A 21,798-nucleotide genomic window follows, 5' to 3' on the forward strand; every position below is an offset into this window, starting at 1 on the left:
TCCAGTGGATCCAACACAGGTTTTGGAAGCATGTGGAGGATGTGGGATCTAGGAAGAAAGCCTGCCCAGTGGACTGCTGGGGAAATTAGGTTTTCAGGGTCCGTGGCTCTGGGGCAGCTGACCAGGATGATGGCTATGGGGTTGGGGATGCCAGGGCTTTTAGGGTCCACAGCCACCCACCTCAGAGTGAGGGACTGTAGGGCTTTACACTGGATCAAAGGTAGTACATGTACATCTACCTGAGCTGGAAATTACAGCTTCAGTGTGAGGTGCATTTGTGCCCTTGCCCAGTAGGCACATGCTCAAGTTGCAGTTTGAACACATGCACTTAGGGTTGCTGGGTATGCACTGAACCATACTTATGAAAGTCCAGTCCCGGTGGCAGTAACATTTAAAATTTCTTTGGAAGATTTTATTGTATTTAGTTCTGAACATTGTTTTAGCAACGTACGTGCTTTGAGTTCACATAGAATCAGTGTCTAATAATAGAGTATAATTCACTGATTTCAGGAAGTAACTAAAAGATAAGTATCAATTCAAGAGAAAGCAAACAATCAACTTCTACTTTTTCTCTTCTCACAGAGCAGGCTTGCCATAAGGAAGCACTACACCATTCTAGTTTCTGTGAGGTCTCAGTGTACAAGGAAGTAACTGTTAATAATCAACACTCGCTGCAAGATTGAGAGAGTGAGAGAGAGCTGTGCTGCTGTAAAGCAGGTGTGCTTCATGAATAAACTATAGTGTGTAACCCTCTGGGTACTGATGAAACAAATAGAAGTTTCACAGCCATGGATAATACAAGAACTCAAGACACTATTCCACAGGTAAATGCAGAAATTGTTATTGCTTATGCAAACGTTGCATTTGTTGCGCATAACTGAAGAGCTTGCAAAAACTGAGAACAACTTTGTATTGTGTTAGCAGGGAATTTGCAGTAGGACTGTTTAGCTTCATTGATTAGTATGTGATACCAACCTTCACTGCTTAATATGTAATATTAGAGACTGTATGCATTAGGGGTAGTAAGTATGTAACACCTGTCACAGGAACTCTGCTTCTTTAATATTAAAGTACCTTTCTATTGCTATAAAAATAGCTGTTAAATGTAATGAACATTGTGCAAACAGAGAAAGATTCTCTATCAAATCAGTTCTTTGGAGGATTCCTTGTTAATATAGAACCCGTAGGATATTTTCACTAAAGACTATATACAGAGAAAGTGGAACATATGAATCAAAGTGGTTCGTGTTGAAAGTGGATAAGCTCCCTCAGTACCAGAGTCCTACCCGATGTAAGTGGCTGCAACTCCACCAAAGGCAAAGAGGTTTCACCACTGACACCAGGTTTGAATTATCCCATAGTGTCTGCCAGATATATATCTTTGTAGCATAATATTGGGTTCAGAAAGTGATGTTATAGTTACAAGAACTTGCATGCTTAATTGGATTGGGCCCAGATTCAGATCCAGGCCATAAATGGCCAGTGGAGAATTACCCTTGTGGAGAGGGACAGTGATGGTTTATCATCATGGGGGTTTCCTGGTTTAAAGAGCATGCTGGGGGAGGGGATGGGTATATCAGTAGCATGTTGGAGTGGAGCTATACCAGTCCTCTACTGGCATAAATTAGAGGAAGTAGCTGCTAGGTTGAGTCAGGGCCAGCACAAAATCAGAAGTCTGAGTCCTGTTTGTGAAGCTAGCTCATCTTCCACTGGGAAACATGAGAAGTTCCTTGGATAGGCTTACTAAAAAACAAACCGCATTAGGCAGAATGGAGTGAAGACTCCCTTTATTGCTCATTTGGCTCATGGGAGAGAACGAGAGGCAGAGGATTAAATTCTGACCTCAGTTACACCCACACAATATCATCAGTGTCACTGAGGGCAGAGTCTGGTCTTCAAAGCTTTTGCAGAGGGATGTGTACTTGATCAACCAAAGGCAGAGCTATTTAGCTTTGCAGATGTCAGTTGTTGCACACTAAGGCCTGATCTACAATAGAACATTAGGTTGGTTTAACTATGTTGGTCAGGGGTGTGAAAAATCCACACCCTTGAGTGGTGTAGCTAAGTCCCTGTGTGGACAGCGGTAGGTTGATGGAAGAATTCTTCTGTCAATCTGGCTACTGCCTTCCCAGGAGGTGGCTTACCTACACTGATCGACATACTTCCTGTCGATATAGGTAGTGGCTACACTGAAGGGCTACTACAGCACAGCTGTGCCACTGTAGTGTTTTAATTGTAGACAAGCCCTAAGAAATAACACCTCAACTTTAGTAATATTGCATGTCCCATCCTGCACTGCTCAGTGTAACAATGTGCTGAAGCTTCAGGCTTCGTCTATAGAAGCTTTGACAACGATGTGAAGAACGTGCAAATTGAATCTTAGCAACGTTCTCTCTCTTCACTGTCTACCATCTGTGTGGTGTTGCTCAGCACTGTATATCTATGCAGCATTATGGAGCAAGTGGGAGTCAGCCTGCCAGCCTGGATCAATAGATTTGGGCTGGCAGGGCTGTTACTAGCACTCTAAAAATAGCTGTGTATAGAGCACTTTGAAGTTGCAGCTACCAGCTAGAGCTGGAGTTTGGGCTCCGAAGTCCAAGGAGAGGGGTGAGCTCCAGCCCGAGCTGCAACTTCAAATTGCTGTCTGTATAGCTGTTTTTTAGAGCACTTGCCTGAGCCCTGTGAACCTGAGTACATAGGTGCTGGAACTAGGGATGCTGAGGGTGCTGCAACACTCCCTGGCTTGAAGTGGTTTTCGTTATATACAGGGTTTACAGTTTTGTTAAATGGCTTTCAGCGCTCTCTCACTTACTCACTATAAAAATTGTTCCAGCACCCCTGCGTGAATCTGTTCACCTGGACTGAGAAGTTGCTCTGGTGCTGTGCAGGCTTTGCCTCAGAGGCCAGAGTAGTATCTTGTGAATCATTAACAGCATTTCTTGCAGCATCTAATATGGGAAGAGTGGAGGGCAAAGAGTGGACATGCAAATACCCTGATGCTTAATACAAGTCAGGGTTTGCATGCACACATAGTTATGCAAGTGCATAAATCCCAACTTGTGTACTTGTGCAAAAAACAAACCTGCAAAAATGCACAAGCCTTTTTTATACAACTGTTTGAAAATTTGGCCCTAAATCTCCCTTAAGGCCTCTCATGTAAGTGTTAACTCTACCTGTCTTGTGAGAGCTGATAGGATCACATTGCTAGGTGGCATGATTTTAGGTCAAATATTCCCCTACTGCCTTCACACCCTGTTTTGCTTTAATTTACCACTTTAAAGTATCATATGCCCAAGGCTTCCCCACACAATTTTTGTTAGATCTTTAGTTAAAGACCATTTCTCTTACATGATTGTTGGGTGTGTGGGGTTTTTTTTGCTGGTCCTTTGCAAGATTGTTTAAGGCGGGTTTTTACTGTATACTTATCAAGGGATCAATTTTATTCATATAAGGCCAAATGAATCCATATCTTATGATATGCATACTCATGCACATGTACCTGGCCTCTGGAGTAGTGCTGGTAGCTTGAAAGATAGACTATTTTCATTAGAATCCCATTCAGCATTCTGTTGTCATCCTGCTCAGTTGGGACTTCTAATCACCTACTACATGACCAGAGATGGTGATGCAGCACCGCCAACTCTTTACAGTTAACTGCTACTGAATGTCAAACATAGCACAGGGTAAAACAATTTTTCTGCTCCCTCTGGTGGTGTTCAGATTCATTAATGTTTGCAAGGCACTTTGAGATTGTTGGATGAAAGTTGCTGTTTCAGTGTGAAATGTTTTGGGTTTCCATCTGCATTTAAACACCAAACCACCTGCAGACATGATAACAAATCTACTTGGAAATGGTTTGTCATATGGCCCACCCTCAACCTCCTTTTCTCCCATCTTAAAAGATAGTGACGTTGGATTCCTTGAGCATGATTAAAAGAAGAATAATTGTGAATGTTGCATTTCCATGCACCTGCTATCCAACATGAAGGATAAGGTAGTGAAGAAACCCTTTGGGCAAGCTAGAGATAAAAGTACAGATTAACATGTGTGGGAATTCCTGAAGCCTCCTGTACTGAGCCCTTTGGAGCCGTCTCAAGAGACTTATTAATGGACCATGTTTTGTCCACAGCATTGTACAAGATCCTGAAATTTGGATCCCAATGAGCATAGCACAGGTGTCATAGAAGGGAAATGCCAGTGGTTTAAAATTAGGAAAGGGCCAAATCAAATAGCAGAAACCAGATAACCCGAGTGAAATGACCCTGAGAAAGCTTATACTACTGCACTTTATGGCTATTTCTAGTTTACTTGCAGGGAAGCAGTAAAAGCATAACTAATATGCATAATTTTGTGATATGATTGAAATGCAAAAGCAGAACAGCAAAGAGAAAAACCCCTTCTCCTTTTCTGAAATAATAAATGAGAGAAACATTTTATTTAAGACAATTATCAGTTAATAAACCAAATCCTGTCAATGTGTCATTCAGAATGAACAGGTTGGCCAGAAATTCTTTCCCAGCTTTCTTCTCACCCATAGTTTGGTGGATGGATAGGGAATATTGGTAAAATAACAGAAGATCTTTAAAGAGGGACCACCCCATAACTGGAATTACATTGACTCTGAATAATCAGTGACATAACTTTGTCAAAACACTTGACTCAGAGTAAAGGGAACGAGATAGCAGGCATGTTGGGCAGGCATGTTGTAGAGTTACAATCTAGTCTTATGTCAATAAAATGAGGCATTTGAGAGGAGAAACTCACAAGGCCAGAACTAAGAACTAGTCCCCAAATTTGTCAACAGCAACAGGTCAGTTGATAACCTTAACTCCTTGGGCCTTGTCTTGACTAGGATTTAAAGGTAAGTTATTAGAACAAATGGGTAGCATATTCTAACATGCTCTAAAACTCCTGGAGACAAGGGAGTATTGATTTTAAAATATGCTAAACTGGTTGAGTTATAGCCTAGACTTCAGTCAACCATATCTGAAAGTCTCCTTTGCCTTATATATGTTAGACTATGTGCTAGAATGTGTTAACTAGAATGTGTTAACTAATATGCTCCAATAACACACCCTTAAATTTCAGTTAAGAAAACCCCCTGGTTTGACCAGCTTTTCAGAGGTCTGGCACCTGGCAACCAGATTCTTCCCTGATGTGTATCCTTGCTTTATCAAGATATGATAGAATGAGATGTGATTGCACACAAACTTACAAACAGAAATACTCATAAATTTCTCCAGAATAATTAGATGTCACTGCATAATAGCCTAGTAATCATTGTTCCATCACAGAACTAACTGGACTATCATGTTAATAAGCAAATATGATAATCTCTATAGTTCTTATTACTGTGGATTATTTTAATTACTATAATTAAAAGACATAGGGCATTATTATTTTAGTAATGAACTGATGTAGTGAAATATCAACCACTTTCTATAATATTTTTTTCAGTCCATTAAGTAGTAAAAATTGAAAGTTGCACCTGGGATCTATGCAACTGTATAGAGAAAATTAAAAGTAAGTTTGTTCATACCTCCTATGCACTGTTTTGAAATCATAGGTCTGGTCTACACTAACGAGGTAAGTTGATCTAAGCTATGCTAGTTAGGTTACGTAAGATATGTAACTTAAGTCAACGTAGCTTAGATCGATTTATAGTGGTGTCTACACCATCCTATGTGGATGAGAGACACCCTCCTGTCAATATAGCTTCTGCCTTTCGGGGAGGTGGAGTATTGAAATCGATAGGAGAGCACTCTCCCATTGACTTTTCGGGTCTTCACTAGACCAGCTAAATCAATGCCCGCTCCAACGATTGCAGCAGCGCCAATTTAGCCAGTACTGAAGATAAGCCCATACAATACCCTTTAAAATATGCAGGACACATACATCTTTTTCTTATTAATTTCTATTGCGGTAGTGCTTAAGGACCCAAACTTTGATTTAAGCCCCATTGTACTAGGTGCTATACAAACAAACAACACAGACACATACTGAAGGCACTGTATGGTGGGACTTTCAAAAGTACTCAGCATTGGCTTAACTCCACTCCCATTGAAATCAATGGGAGTTTTACCTTCAAACTAGTTAAAAGCCCCTGATGTCGTTTGGGTGTAATTTGTAAAGGGTATTAAAAAAAAAGCCCCAAATGGCTGAGAACATAAATATTGGGTGATAACAGACCATGAATTCCAAACTGTTGATATTCTGAACAAAGATAGCTCTGAACCATGCTTGTAACTGCTTTCATCACTTGACACTGACTCAGACATTCCAGGCTTCAAGAGTGACACACACAAAGCCAGACTGACAATCTTGGAATCCTATAATATAGATTCAATGGGAGCAGTTAGACTATTGCTGAGTGTTTTTTTTGAAAATTCCACCTTAGTGTCTAGTTTAAAGACAATCTACATCCATTTGGTTAAACCAGATGTCATGCATGCAGCATATCCCAACAGTCTGGAAACATACAGCAAAGTAAGAAGCTCTTTTCACCTTGAACAAACTTTCAAATGTTTGGGGTTGGTTTGATTTAAGCTTTTACTGATAGTTTGTGATTTTGAAGAAAGGCAAAGAGAATGTAAGCCACTTTCCAACCTGTTTTAATAATGGTTTATAGGTGGAGTGTGAAACAAAACTGAGTTAGCCCAGATTTCTCTGCTGAATGTTCCAACTAGCGTATGTGTGTGTGTGTGTATGTGTGGCATAGAAACTGCTATTAAAGCAGGCTGGAAATTGGTTCACATTGGGAACCCCTACTGCCATGCTATCCATTGTTATCAGGATGGCTGCCTTCAGCGCTTGGCTTGGTAGTGTCAATTGCAATTAAAAACTTTAAACGTTTTCACAACCCGTTCACAGTGGCCTTCTGACCAGACAATTTGGTGGCCTGAGCCAAGGGGATGCAGTTGTCTTTTAAGTCATGGCACTGGCTTCAGGAACAGAGATTGTAGCTGATCCCACAGCAGGCTGTCACTGTGAGTGCTGTGGTGCGCCAGCATGAACATGAAATGAATGAATAGCTCAGCACTAAAAATTCTATGGAAACTTACCACCAAGGGTTACAGCTACAGGCCATTTAGAAATAAACTCTGCCTCTAATGGCAGACACCTGAGAAACAACTGGAGCATAATTAATCAGGGCAAATTCAAAGGCAATTGATATATCCTGTCTAATTTTAAGCTTGATGTACGTCAGTGTGACTCCAGTCAAATCTATGGATTTTCAGTTGCTGACACCAGTGTTCGAATTTGCTGATGGCTCATATCTCTTTCTTTTTGTAAGCAATTGAACTCATATTTGGGGGTGGAGAGGGGAATGAGAAAAGAGAGGAGTTACTCCATTCAGAGGCCATGGTAAGTTTCTCTTTGAAGAAATACGTGTAAAAATTACTCCTCAGTGCTGCTGGAGAGCACGTCATAAAACCTCTGTGTTGGCCTAATCTCTCAAGAGCTAATAGATGACTGACACTTAATGGACATGAGCAGAAAAGTAAGCTGACCATTAATGTGGTGCTGTCTGGTCTCTAACGAGCACTTGGGAGAGTGCACCTGAGCCTCCTCACTATCCTCTTTCTCAACGTCCAGGAAGTGGAAGAATTTTTGAGGGAAGCTAATTTAATCAGAGTGCAAAGCGGGGTTGTCTGGAGTTCTGCACATCAAAATGCATTTTTTTTTCAAAAGTTGTGGCGCCCCTCCCCTGTCTCACATTGCCCAGGACATTTTTCATGCCATCTCAAACATGATCCATATTGTATGAAGTTAGAGTCCATGAAACATCAGCATATTTCTTATGTTGAGCTCCCTTGCTGCAAAGGGCTTCTCTCTCTGGGTTTTGCACTTGATCATAACAGTAATGCTGAGGCTGTGTAATAACCAACCGAGCACTGTCAGTTCTGAGGAAGAAGCATATGCTCCCTTTTAACAAGGGATTTTTAAAGAACATCCTTCTTTCTGGGCTTTGAGAGCTTGCTGCAGTCAAAGGCTTTGTTATCTTTGTTTACCTGATTATCTGCCAGGCAGTTTTCCTAGAAGCTCCTCATTGGAAAAAGTAATGAGACTATCTATCCTGCATGTTCAGATTTTGGCCTTAATATGCAAAATAAATATGCAAAAGCTATAACAAATAAATTGTGTGTGTGTGTATAACATGCACATGTACAAATAGTATGGCAAGCAAAGGTAACAATAGGTGAAGGCACAGAGCAAAATCAGTAAGGGAGCTAAAAGAAAAGGAGTACTTGTGGCACCTTAGAGACTAACCAATTTATTTGAGCATGAGCTTTCGTGAGCTACAGCTCACTTCATCGGATGCAAGTAAGGGAGCTATCATCCTAAGGCTTCCATTGGGCTTTCCCAGTGCAGATTTATAAGGGTCTGTTTATACGAAGAAAGTGACCCAATGGTGACAAAAGGAATCCAGAATGTTACTTCCCAGCCCTTACTGAATTGTTGTTTCAGCAGGAGTCCACCGTGTTTTTTGGGAGTTGAAAATGGTTTGGTCCTGTCTATCCAAGTGGCTAATTGTAATCAACCCTAGCTGATATCAGAGCAAAGGGGCCCTTTTCCTAGTACAGGGGCTACTTTATGCTTATGCAGTTACTTAATGTGACTACTCTCTTGCATAAAGTTTACTTGAATGAGACTGCTTGCATAAGTATAGCTATTCACATACTTAAGTGTTTGCATGATTGGGGCTTTAGACTGTAAGCTTCTCAGAGTAGGGACTGTGGGCTGGATTTACAATGGAATTGATGTGCCTAAAGATGCATATGCATTTACTAAAGTGCCTAAGCAGTTATGTGGCTATCTCCCATTCATCCCACTAGGCACCTATTTTTCATCTTAAGGTGCCTAAATACCTTTGGAAATTTGACCCTGTAATATTGTTGTCTTTTAAGTACCATACACCTTTATACCACGAAAGGAAAAAAATATAATAATATATCTTTGGGGCTCTTCTTGCTCCTATTGAGGCCAATGGCAAAACTTCCAGGGACTCCAGTGGGAGTGGAATATATTTTGATGAATATCTTCTATGAATAAATGTTGACAGATATTATTCAGCCAGTTGAAGAGCTGGTCAAATAATGCAAAATATTATTAGACAATTTATTTGAGGAATAGAAGCATTGTTCAAAAAATAACATTTGACCAGCTCCTCAAATGTTTACAGAAGACAGTGGTGCCAGTGAGGCATATCCCATTAATCATCAGTACTGATATTCATTGTAAATTAAGCTAGCTCAGAAATGGATGGATTTCAAATATCCCCTACTCATAAAAACCAGAAATGAATGTGTAGGGGCAGAGGGATGGATGCTCTGCACCAGGTTGAGAACTGGAGTAAGTGAGTGCTACTTAACTGATAACAGTGGAATTGAACCCCTATCCACAAGCTCTGAATTTGGCCATATGTGCATAAATTCACTTAAATACCATCTCTGATTCCCCAGCAGAATGGAGTGCAACATATTACGGTGAGGTCTGGAAATGCCTAGGCTTCTTTGCCACAAACTAAGCTAGCTCCCTTAAAAAGCATACTGAAACAAGCTATACTTTTTTGTTAAAGGCATAGGCTGGAACACAGAAACTGCTACGATAAATTTCATCACAAGTCAATAACTGCACTACATCTTGGCATTTATTTTTAAGTTTGCCCACTAAACCTGTTTTGCAGAAGGCCCTGTAGCTGGAAGGCATTGAGTCAACAGGAAATCCCCTAAAGGCTTTACCTCAAAGTCACTTTATCCTGCTTTGCCAGATAAGAGCAGGCCCTTTTATTGTTTCTTTAAGATTCAGTTTTGAAGCACCAGACCTTAAAACGAATGAAAGTGCAACCAGATGCTGGATATAAAGAATCAGGCTGATGTGCTCAGATAATTTTCCTTCCTGTATTTATTTCATTTTCCAAGATTGGGATTTACTTTTCCCTTGTAATGGCAAATTTCGAGAATCCAAGAAATAATCCAGATGTAAGGCTCCACTTTAATTTCTTATTAGTAAAATTAGAAATGTTACCCATCTTGCTATTCCCTCTCCCCTTACCAAGTGGTGGCAGCATCCCCGGCTGCTGTACAGATACAATTGCAGGACGTTCTCCTTAGGTATTAATACCTCTTACAGAAGTTGGTCCAGTAAAAGATATTACCTCACCTTGTCTCAGGCAGCACTGACGCTCAATCAAACTTCCACTCAGAAATTCATGGGATGTGAACAGGGGCGCTGGAACAATTTGTAGAGTGGGGGTGCCGAAAGCCATTGAACCAAACTCTAAACCCTGTATATGATGGACACCACTTCAAGCCGGGGGTGTGTGGCAGCACCCCCAGCAGACCTATTTCCAGCACCTAAGTGTGTAAGGGACAATATGGAGGGCATTCATCCCTAAAGCACTGATCCTGCTGAGCACCAGAAAGAGAGGCTTATATTTAGTCCCAAGAATAGGGAACAAGTTCTCAAAGTCAGTGCTGCCAAGGGTCACTTGTTTTGGTCCTCTTCCTTTGTGTAAATGAAGAGGAGAATGTTGCTCTCAGCCCATAATCAAGGCAGCAAAATCTCTCGTTGATAACAATCCACGTTTTCCCTGGATTAGAATTAAAGTTTGGTCTGTTTATATGGAGAACAGGATTTGGTTTCACATTGAAAATGATGTGGCTCAGTGCGTGCATGTGATTTTCAGCTAACTAAACTTGAAAGGATACCTTTCTGTGGGTAACCCCATTGATTGTAGTAAATTAACTGAGATCACACACATTTGACTAAACCCATCAATTAGCTGGACAGGTTCATTGCTGCACAACCTACTGTGTTTTGCATTGGTGTTGGTATGGCAAATAATATACTGGTCTGGATATTTTCTTTGTCAGATTGTCCCACTTTTGTTATGATCCAAATACTGGCCTGGTGAGATGGGATTTCACATGGAATGAAATAACCTGAGCATCAGACCTTGCTTGGAATGTCCCTAAAGGGAACTAGTGTTGGTTACCCTTTGCATTTTGCCTGTGGGTACGTAGCAAATGCCCATTGTTTATAACTAAATGAATGTTACAGATTAGAGATGAAAAAAGTTATAGGTCACTTAGTCCATTTTATTCCCAGATTGTTTCATAGTTGTGTATATTTTCTGTTGCTTTCTTCAATCTAATTTTACATGACAAGTAAAAGGACTAAACTTCTTCTCTTCAGTGTATCCATATAAGGTCTGAAAAGATTCAAGTAAAGAATGGGAGAATGATGGAAAATCCTGCAAGAGGTCATCTAGGGCTATCCATGCCAGCTGCCCAGAGAAAGCAAGGGATCACAAAAGGCACCATTACAAAGATCCATTATCACCATATCCAAGTAGTATATAAGCACATTATCCACCATTCCAACCTGTAGGCAGAAGTACTGGATACGTGACGAGTTCCTGCACCCTTTCCTCAATTGTGAGAATGGATTTTACTTTCAAATCACCCTAAGTCTTTAAACACATTAATAATAAATATCTAGCTCTTATATAGCACTTTTCAGTAGGATATCTCAAAACATGTCACAAACTTTTAATGTATTTACCCTCACAAAACCCTGTGAGGTACAGAAGAATGATCATCACCCCCATTTTTATAGATGAGGAACAGGGTGGTTAAGTGACTTGCCCAAAGTCATGCAGGAAGTCTATTGCAGAGCAAGGGAATTGAACGCAGGTGTCCCAAGTCCAATGCTATGGCTCTAACCACTGGACCATCCTTCAGGTAGACGATGTAGTGAACAAGCAACCTTAACCTGGCAGTACCAGGCATATGTCATTAGTGGAATTATTATTTATTTCCATAATGTGTATTTTCTATCATAAATACAGTTTAATTTTTCTTTTCAAGCTGCTTTGTTGCCCAATGTTGTATTAGAATGTTTCTTCCGGTTGCACCAGTTACATTCTGTTAGACAATATCAAACAATCTGACTTGGTTACATTTAGTGGTTAATTTGAGGAAAGCTGTGTTGTTTTTAAGAAAATGACTCCCCTCCCAAACAAATAAAAGCGTGAATATTACAGAAGTTGTGACATGCTGAGAGAAAAGCTTCTTTCAGTACTAAACCATAAAGGTCAGGATCTACTACTCAAGTCTTGTTTGCAAGTAAAATAGCATGCTACCATGTGGCTGTCAAAAACCTCAACAACCCAGACAGATTTCTGACAAATAATTCTGACAGATCTCACCAACTGAAAAGTTCCCTTGTTTCCTCTTTTGTCTTTAAAACATTTCCCCTCATTGACCGTTACAATGGGAGCAAAAAGAAAAGGAGTACTTGTGGCACCTTAGAGACTAACCAATTTATTTGAGCATGAGCTTTCGTGAGCTACAGCTCACTTCATCGGATGCATACCGTGGAAACTGCAGCAGACTTTATATATACACAGAGAATATGAAACAATACCTCCTCCCACCCCACTGTCCTGCTGGTAATAGCTTATCTAAAGTGATCATCCGGTTGGGCCATTTCCAGCACAAATCCAGGTTTTCTCAACCTCCACCCCCCCACACAAATTCACTCTCCTGCTGGTGATAGCCCATGGGAGCAAAGTAATGGCATTAGAAATTATCATGCTATTAAAAAGAACTGTAACAAGCATTATATTTTGTGCTTTCTGGGGAATTTGTGAAATGGCAGCAGCCTACCTGAGCAATTAGTAATTTGAAACTTCTGACTCGCTAAACAGCTTTCAGAATAACAGCCCAACTTGATGATCACTTTAGATAAGCTATTACCAGCAGGACAGTGGGGTGAGAAAGGGTTTTGTTTCATGGTCTCTGTGTGTATATAATGTCTTCTGCAGTTTCCACGGTATGCATCCAATGAAGTGAGCTGTAGCTCACGAAAGCTCATGCTCAAATTAATTGGTTAGTCTCTAAGGTGCCACAAGTACTCCTTTTCTTTTTGCTAAACAGCTTGCTTCTCTATTGCAACCATTAGTCTTTGTGCATTACTAAGAAAATTAAAAGACGTTCTATGTTGTTCTCATGTCTTAGGGGCTCAGTTTTCCTAATTTAAAGAAAACTTTCATCAGCGAAATGTAACTGGCGAGACAAAATGCAGAGCTGGATTTTTGTTTGCACGAATGTCGCTCTTTTCTGTATACCCTGTTTAAGTGAGAAAGTACCCCAATGCATGCACACAGATTAGGATTTACACACATGCATTGTACAGGCATACAACATGGTTATATGCACAAATCCAGACCAGTGTGAATATATTAAGGTATTTGTCCACTTAAACTGGGATTTGAACAAGTGAGGTGAAATCCTGGCACTGTTGAAGTCAATGAGAGTTGTGTCATTGACTAGAATAAGGCCAGAATATTACCTTTGGACTATATACGGTATTTCATTCTTGTGCAAAATTTTTGCACCTTTTTCTCACAACAATTTTGGTCACATTAAGCACCTCCTTATAGGGAGATGGTTTGCTTTGCAAATGGGTTATGGTAGTTAAAAGTTGGCAGCATTTAGCCTTAAGGAAACCATTTTTAAAAATTCAAATATATGTAAATTCCTGTTTGTTTACATTGAAACTGTTCAGTGGAGGGATCATATTGTTTAGAGATAATTGTATATGTGTGTGGTAAGTATATGTACCATTTAAAATTCAAATACACAACGTGGAGGTTATTGTAAGAACCGTATGTGCCTCAGCAGATATGAAAGAATTATCATGCTTTTATTCACTCCTCGCAGTTCGTATTACTATTTGGAGCTGTGCCATAAGATACCTTTGCATTTAGCATGAAAAATGCCAAGGTCTTAGAAGAAAAGAAATATGCATTAGTTTTATTTACTCTCTCTCTACAATACCTGTTGATCCAGAAGCTGATTTACATGCTACAAATTCAGTAATGCTAAGGGTGATTAACATAAGGTATGTCTCCATTACATGCTTTTTTTAGCGGCATGTAGCGCACATATGCATGTAGCTTCCCAGCATGGATATAAATAGCATTGTAGCTTGTAAGATGCAGCTTAGGCAGGTAAAGACACGCCTGAAGAGAGTGGGTATGTAAGCAAATACATACCTTTCATGACTCTCTATTTGCCCAATATGGGCCTCCCCGTCTACATGGCTATTTTTAATAGTGTCGTGTCCGGCTCTCTCCCCACTGCCGAAGCCTTTCTCCACCGTAAGAAAAGCCTCTGGTGGGGAAAGGCTCAGGCAGCTGGAGCCCTTTCCCACAACAGAGAGAGACTCTAGCAATGGGAGAAAGCTCTTGAAGGGGGTTTCTCTGACACATGTAGTTACACACCCCAGTGTGGACAAGGCCCGCTTTTCACTGCAGCATGGAGCTAAACGTACATTGCAGTCACCATCACTATGAAATAGCCAGAGTGTGGCAGCCCATGCATAACAGGAGCAGAGGTGGACATCTGTCACATGACATCTGTCACCTGTTATAACCTAGGCCCGTGTCAGATGGCTAGGGCTGCGAAATAAAAAACAAAAACAAAACTCAGACACCTCACACCAGTGGTGGACAACCTGCAGCCCACGGATCGCACGCAGCCTATCAGGGTAATCCGCTGGTGGGCCAAGAGACAGTTTGTTTACGTTGACCGTCTGCAAGCAGGGCTGGCCACAGCTCCCAGTGGCCGCGGTTCGCCATTCCTGGCCAACGGGAGCTGTGGGAAGCACTGTGAGCTGCATGGACGTGCTAGCCACCGCTTCCCGCAGCTCCTATTGGCCGTGAACTGTGAACCGCGGCCACTGGGAGCTGCGGGCGGCCATGCCTGCTGACAGTCAATGTAAACAAACTGTCTTGTGACCCGACAGCGGAGTACCCTGATGGGCCGCGTATGGCCTGCGGGCTGCAGGTTGCCTGCCACTGCCTTACACAGTGTCAGAAGAAAACTGAGGGGGGGATTCTTACGTCCCACTCTGCCCCTATACTTAGCTATAAAGGCCTGGGGGAGAACTTCCCCACTGCAGATGTTGTATTGGACTGTATATACTGGACCCTCACAAGACTCAGGGATGGGACTTTAGTTTGTGGCACTATGGTCTTTTGGCTTATGCTGCAAGGGGAAACAGTTGTAATTTAGCAGCCCCTGCAAAGTGCTGCTTTGGCCCCAAGAACAGCCAGAACTGGAAGTGCCCCTGCCTTGGGCTGTGCCTTCTGTACAGCACCTGGAGGCCTCACACAGAATCCCAAAAACTTGAACAAAGGAATCCTTGGGAGGGATCCTGGCAGGGAAGAGGAAGAAGTGACTGCTGTTTTCCTAACTCTTCCTGAAAGCAAGCAATATTTGGAGAGAAATTGGAGAGTGAAACCCTCCATACTGCTGCGTGTGGCAGACTCAGACCTCCTGGAGACGTACAGTATGCTCCAATGGGAGTATGAAGGAGACAGCAAACTGCAGTTGGAATTATCAACTTTACTCCCCTCCTTCTTTCTCTCTCTAGCAACTCTAATGAGACTTCAAGTATTTGTTGTCCTTTAAAGGAACACTTGCAAGATAAAAGTTGTATTCAGAAACAAAATCCTTACCTGAGCTATTAATAATCCCCTAGAATTTTAAATAGCAAATTCACTTAAGCTGTTTGTTTGCCTTTTGCATTTCATTTAGTTTGGATAATGACCCGATCAGTTTTAACTCCTGGGTACCTGCTGTAGCACAATGTCATTGTGTCTGAGTTTCCAGCATGTCAGGAAAATGCTTTAACTGAAGAGGAAAAAACAGCTGTGTGGGAGGGAGGTGGGGGTGAACTACTCCACAGTGTCTCTCAAATCTAAATAGATCTCTCCTGGGGCTTCCTCCTACTTGTTAGTTTGACCATTAGACTAAGCCCAGATTTTTAAAGATAATTAGGCATCGTTAAGTGTTGCAAGGCCTAATTTAGAAGCCTAAACACTTTTGAAAATGAGAGTCAGGCTAGTCAGTTAGGTCTTGTAATGCTGAGCAGAGCAATGCCTAAATATCTTTACAAATCTGGGCCTAATTGTCTGGCATTAGAAAGCAATTTTCCCCCATGTATGTGCTGTTGCATATACTTTCTTCTAGGGAGAGGATACTGGACCAGATCAACCACTGGTCTGATCTGACATGGCAATTGTACATGCTGCGACAAAGAGAAACGAAGTCCGTGAAAGTGCTTTGCTAATAACATAAGCTATTGTAGTTTAAGGTGTCTGTTTACTCCAATTTCCTTTTTTGCCTTGCTTGAGTTTTATCTGATAGTAAAGCCTCCACTAGGTTCATTTAAAAGCAATTTTATTTATGTTTAGACTTATTAACAATGTTACGTTTTGTTTATGTACAACTGCACAGTGCTTTGCTGTTAACATATTTTGACAAATTTCAGTGACAGATCTGGTGATACACAGCTCAAACACTTTTTTTCCATCTCCCCTGCAAATTTCTGATTTGCTTTCACACTGTTAGTATGCAATACTCTGCACCCTGGCTAAGACACAGGCATGCACATAAAACTAATATTCTCACCTCTTGCTAAATTTTATAAGTTTAAAAAAAAATTCTTCCCAGCAATTTCAGCTCCAAATACAACCAACCCTGTATTCTGAAATTGTACAAGCCCTTGTATATTTGATATCTTACTGGCTCATACTTTGTTTCAATGAGAGCTTATATTCACCACCCAGGTTGTCAATAAAACAAAATATGAATGACAGAAATTTTATGGCAGATATTGTAGCTGTAACTGTCACAGGTTCTGCTGTAGCCTCACTAGCTGAGTGACACACTTCTTAAAAGCACTTCTGATTGGTTTGTGCTCTAGCTAAGCCAAGAAAAAATCCTGAAAATTATGAACATGGTGAAAAATAAAGAACTGAGCATCGAAGGAGCTTTGGATTTGGCACAGAAAGAGACGCATGCAGAAAAGGAAGCAATGAATTTGGCATTCCCAATGGTAAGACTGCTCACTTTTAAAATATATTTTACAATAATTTCAAACTGTTTGCGTGTTTAACACTTATATGTTCTGGGCCAGATTTGGGTCCCTCTCCAGCTGCTTTGTGCCATTCTGGCTGCTCAGCAACTGCAAATGTCATGGATCTACTTTCTGGGGATTCCCTCAGTATAAGAGTCCTCGAGAGGGGTATGGCCACCATAGACACTCCTGTGATGCCAGTCTGTATGGCACCTAGTGGAGGAGTCATGGCTGGGAGTAAAGGGACAGGTCCCCAGCCCTGGAGGGTAATCTGGTGTAAATTAGAGCAACTTTTATTTATGCTCGGGATTGGCTTGGTCTCTGGCCCACCAAGGATAAGGGGAGCGTAACAGTGGCTTAAAGATTCCTTTCCCCATACCTGGATCTTGTGCTGAGCACAGGTCACATGAGCCAAGGGAATCTAGGCCCGGACCAAGCTATTTAGGTTCCTAATTTCAATTGTTTTTAGTAGAGGTCCTAGGGAGGTGTCTGAAGCCATTTCTACAGTATATGAGTGCTATAATGGCATAGCGAGGGCTGTATTGTCGATGCAGACTACTCCAGCAGAAGGGGTTTTTCAACTTTCCCTCCCCGAACAACAGTACTAGGCTGAGGGAAGCATTCTTTCATTGACCCAGCTGTGTCCATGCTGGGGATTAGGTTGGCTAGCTATGGCACTCAGGTGTGTGGCTTTTCCACACCCCTGAGCACTGTAGCTATGGCAACATAAGTTTTTAGTGTAGATCCAGCCTGAACCACATGACGTGGCATGCTCCATTTGACTTGGCACAAAGACTGGATTTATTTGCCATTAAAACCTCCACTAGGTTCATTGAAAAGCAATAAATAGCTGATTAACAACTTCCCCTTTTGTTTATGACACATGGAATAAGCTGACACCATGCGGCTCAGGTAGGAGTAGAAGTGAGTTGAAATGGAGCAAAAGCACAAGCTCTACGCTGGTTTCATGTAAAGTGTGGGTTTGAGCCCAGACACTCCTCCCTCATCCCCCAGTTCTCATCCTCTTCCTCCAATGGGCATTTCCTTTCTCCTGCTTCTCAGTCTGGTCCTTTCCCTTCTTACTCTCCTTCAGTTCTTCTAAGTATCTACAACTCCTCCTTCTGCTCTCCAATCTTTATCCCATGATCTCTCTCCAGTCACCATCAGAATTCATCAGCTTTCATTAATATTTCAACCTCTGCAAGCCCCTTAGGGCTGGATTTTGAAAACTGGCCTCCCCATGGGAATGTCTATGAGAAATCTTCACACAATGATAACAGCACAATTTGAAAATGTTTCACGCCAGAGAAGCTGTTAGTGATTTTTGAGAGACAGGAGTCATCAGGCATCTTCTAAATTCCTTTTGGGTTTGCTCTTTACTCAGTTCCTACACTACTTAATAAGTGCTCTGCTTGTATAAGATTAATCTAGAAGGAAGAAAAAAACTAAGCAGCAGTTTGGTGTCCTCTTGCAACACAGAACTGAACAGTCGATCAGCTGGAGATTAGCCAGGAATATAGAGGGCTGTATGGACATAATTTTCTTCAAGTGATGAAACACAGTGAAGTTAGTACTAGCAGTTATGGACCCAGATCTTGATGGTTCTTACTCACTTTTTTACTAAGATTTTTACTTGGGTAAAAGCAATGAGTGACTGAGAACTGTTTTGTGGTGCTTGTAGTTATGTGATATTATCATTTTGTTTTCTGCGTACTGCAGCTTAACATTTTTGGACAGTTGTCAGCAGAGGCAGCTGGCATTTTGTGAGTCTTTCTGCATTCCCTAAATCTAAAGGAAAAGCAGTTCATACTGTAAGTAGATGGTTGCTCTTTGTGTATGGAAAATTCAGATGGAGGGTAAGTAATTCAGAATTTGGCTCCTGGTGGTTTAGACTTTATAGCTCTGTGATATGAGATGGGAGAGCAGTAAGGATGATTGCATCAAAATTTCAGGCTGTATGAATGCCTCTCTTTAATTTTACAACACTAAAGAGGCTGTGTTGATGTGAATTAATACAAAGGATAAGTCTTTGTTGCAGAGGAAATCCTCTCTATTATAGTATATTATCACTAACAGGACATTTATATGGATGATGTGTTCTAGAAATAACGCATTATAAGTGGTTTCTTGGCTACTGCCCACAGTACTATAGTCTGTGATAATTAAACTGAGAGCTAAATCAAACTTTAACACAGTTATATCCTCACAGTGGTGCACAAATACAGAGCACATTATCCTGTAGCTTGCAAAATCAGTGCATGTGAAAGTGCAATAGCCAATTTTACAAGCCAGGTGGTAAATTGTGCACCCCAGCATTTATGGGCACGGGCAAATCCTATATCTCTAGTTCAACTTCATCCTGTTCAGTAATCTGATGATGAAAGTGTCTTTCTACAAAGGTTGATGCCCTTTTAGTTTGCTAGTTTGATTAATAGACTGGCTACGCATTTATGTTGTTTTAAATACATATAGTACAATTCTGAGGTCTCCCTTTCCACCTTACTACCCGCTCTCAATTCTATTTCTTCCTCTTCCTCTCCCTTGCTCAATCCTTCTCCCTTTAGCTTCAGTTACTGCAGTAGGATTCATGGATGCTTGGCTTGTGTGAAAATCAAGCCATTATGGTGGTACAATTCTTCCCAGTGCAGAGGTCCTGACAAAGCCACTCACACCATTGACATACTGCAGAGGGAGACTTCACTTGAGAGTCTTAATGAATTTCATATTAACGTATTGAAAGAACATAAGATTTTAGTTGATATCAATAATGTTTTCCAGGATTCGCAGGATTTGCTGACTGGTTCACAGTTCAACTTCAGTGTCTACAAATACAAACGATATAGGTGGCAGAAACGAATTTTGCAGGTAACTTCATGAATACAAACTCCTGCCTCTGGAGAAATATTGCACTTACTATATTTTTGCATAAACGTGAAAGCGGGTTTAATATACTCCGTAGTCCAATATATTGCCTGAATTAAATCCAGTGGAGATGTTTGAAATATTAAACTAATTCTCTGCCTTTTAGACCAAAACTTCTGTGCAATTAATATCTGATACCTCCTCTGTTGGGGAATTATAACCTGCAGGCTGTAGGATGGACTTGAAGATCTAAGACATCTTTCATCTCTAGCTATTGTGCTCCACGACAAAAATATTTGATTGCGATGGTTTCCCTTTGCACACTATTCTTCATTTACAAGTTGGCACTTATAAAAGTGATTATTTTCTTTTTTAAATTTCCTTTGACAGCACATCTCTGTAGTAATGATCTATAAATCCTACCTGTGCGCTTTAGAACTATGGGAGAGATTTTCAGATATGCCTGGGGGACTTAGGAACACAAGTCCTATTGAAAGTCAGTGGGACTAGTTGCTCCTAAATCCTTTATGCATTATTGAAAATCTCTGCCCAAAGTTCTGATCTACAAACCTTTAGGTTAAGATTTATCCACTTAGTTTCTAAAACATTCAGATATTTTCAAATCATAAACCTGATTTCCTGATTATCTCAGAAAGTTTAAACAGCTTTGCAAACCCTGTAACACAGCAAATTTACCACTCTTCCCTCCTGCCCCTGCCCTTGACTGGGCCAAGCCTGCATCTGGTGTAAATTGACATAGATCTAATTCACACCTCATTTAACCAGCAAAACCCTGTGTTCTCAGAATGTCCTGGATGAAACATAATGTCCTGGATGAAGTGAGCCCAGTCAGAGCAAGGGCTTGTCTGCACACAAATTATACTGCTTTAACTAGACTGTATTCCTGTGCAGGAAGGATAATAACCTAGGCGATGTCTACGTTAAAACAGTATAGCAGTGGGAGAATTCTTCTGTCAACTTAGCTATTGCCTCTAGGGGAGGTGGATTAACTACAGTGAAGGGAGAACTACACTCATTGCTGTTGTGAGGTCTGGTCTATACTAAGAAATTAGGTCAGTTGTAGTGACGTCACTCAGGGGAATGAAAAATCCACACGGCTGAGTGATACAGTTAAATTGGCCTAGCCCCAGAAAATTCTCACATTGACCTAGCTGCCACCTCCTGGGGAGGGGGAATATGTACGCCGACAGGAGAAGCCCTCTCATTGGCGTAGGTAGCGTCTTCACTGAAGTGCTGGTGTTTTAAGTGTAGACATATCACATTCCAGGGTGCAATCTAAACCAGTGAGGGATTGTCACCACCTGCTCTGCAACCTTGGATGCCTCGCAATGCTTTGCTGTTGTAGCTTCCACACTGGGCTGCTCACAAACAGTCAGACAGCATGCTGGTCACTTCCTGAATGTCTGTGTATAGCTGCAGTTCTGGTCCAGTGACACTGAATCTAGCAGCCTGTCAGCAACACACCAGCCACACTCTGGCTTCCAGCAGCCTCGGTTACTGCTTGCCAGGTAACCCCAACACATGTCCAGTCCTAAGTTTCCCCCAAAATGTGTGTTCTGTACTGTCCAGCCCTCTCCTGCCCAGTTCCGATATTAGAGGTCCATTGTCACTGTATGGGGTCAAAGTACAACACTTTGCTACTGTAATTGGAGTTTCCAAATAATTCACTTTAAACACAACACTGGATTAGTTCTGATTAAAGAATAAAACAAATATATTTAACTACAAAGAGATAGGTTTGAAATGAGTACAAGTATAAGGTGTTAAAGTAAGAAATGCTTACGAGAGAAACAATATGAAAATGCTTCCTAGTAACTAAAACTTAACAAACAAGACTTGGATCAAGGTAAAATTATTTCCACATATTCTCGGCAATATAGCTGACCAAATTCTAAAGTTAGGATCTGCTCTCAAAGGCCAAAGGGCCGGTTCCTTTGTCTTCTTAGGTATAAGAGCAAATGTAAGAGAGAGAGAGATAGA

General features: G+C 41.1%; 1 protein-coding gene across 1 annotated transcript in view; it reads left to right on the forward strand.

Annotated features, from left to right (window-relative positions):
* LOC311529319 (formin-F-like) overlaps positions 1-21,798 on the forward strand; it is a 139,536-nt gene that overhangs the window by 73,789 nt on the left and 43,949 nt on the right. The window contains exons 3-5 of the mRNA XM_084645218.1: positions 583-824; positions 16,783-16,914; positions 19,714-19,800. Of these exons, the coding sequence (XP_084501344.1) occupies positions 789-824; positions 16,783-16,914; positions 19,714-19,800 (255 nt within the window). The 5' untranslated portion in view covers positions 583-788. The remainder of the gene's footprint in view (positions 1-582; positions 825-16,782; positions 16,915-19,713; positions 19,801-21,798) is intronic.

Source organism: Lepidochelys olivacea (genome assembly GCF_965140295.1).
Source record: "Lepidochelys olivacea isolate rLepOli2 genome assembly, chromosome: 13".
Lineage (NCBI taxonomy): Eukaryota > Metazoa > Chordata > Testudines > Cheloniidae > Lepidochelys > Lepidochelys olivacea.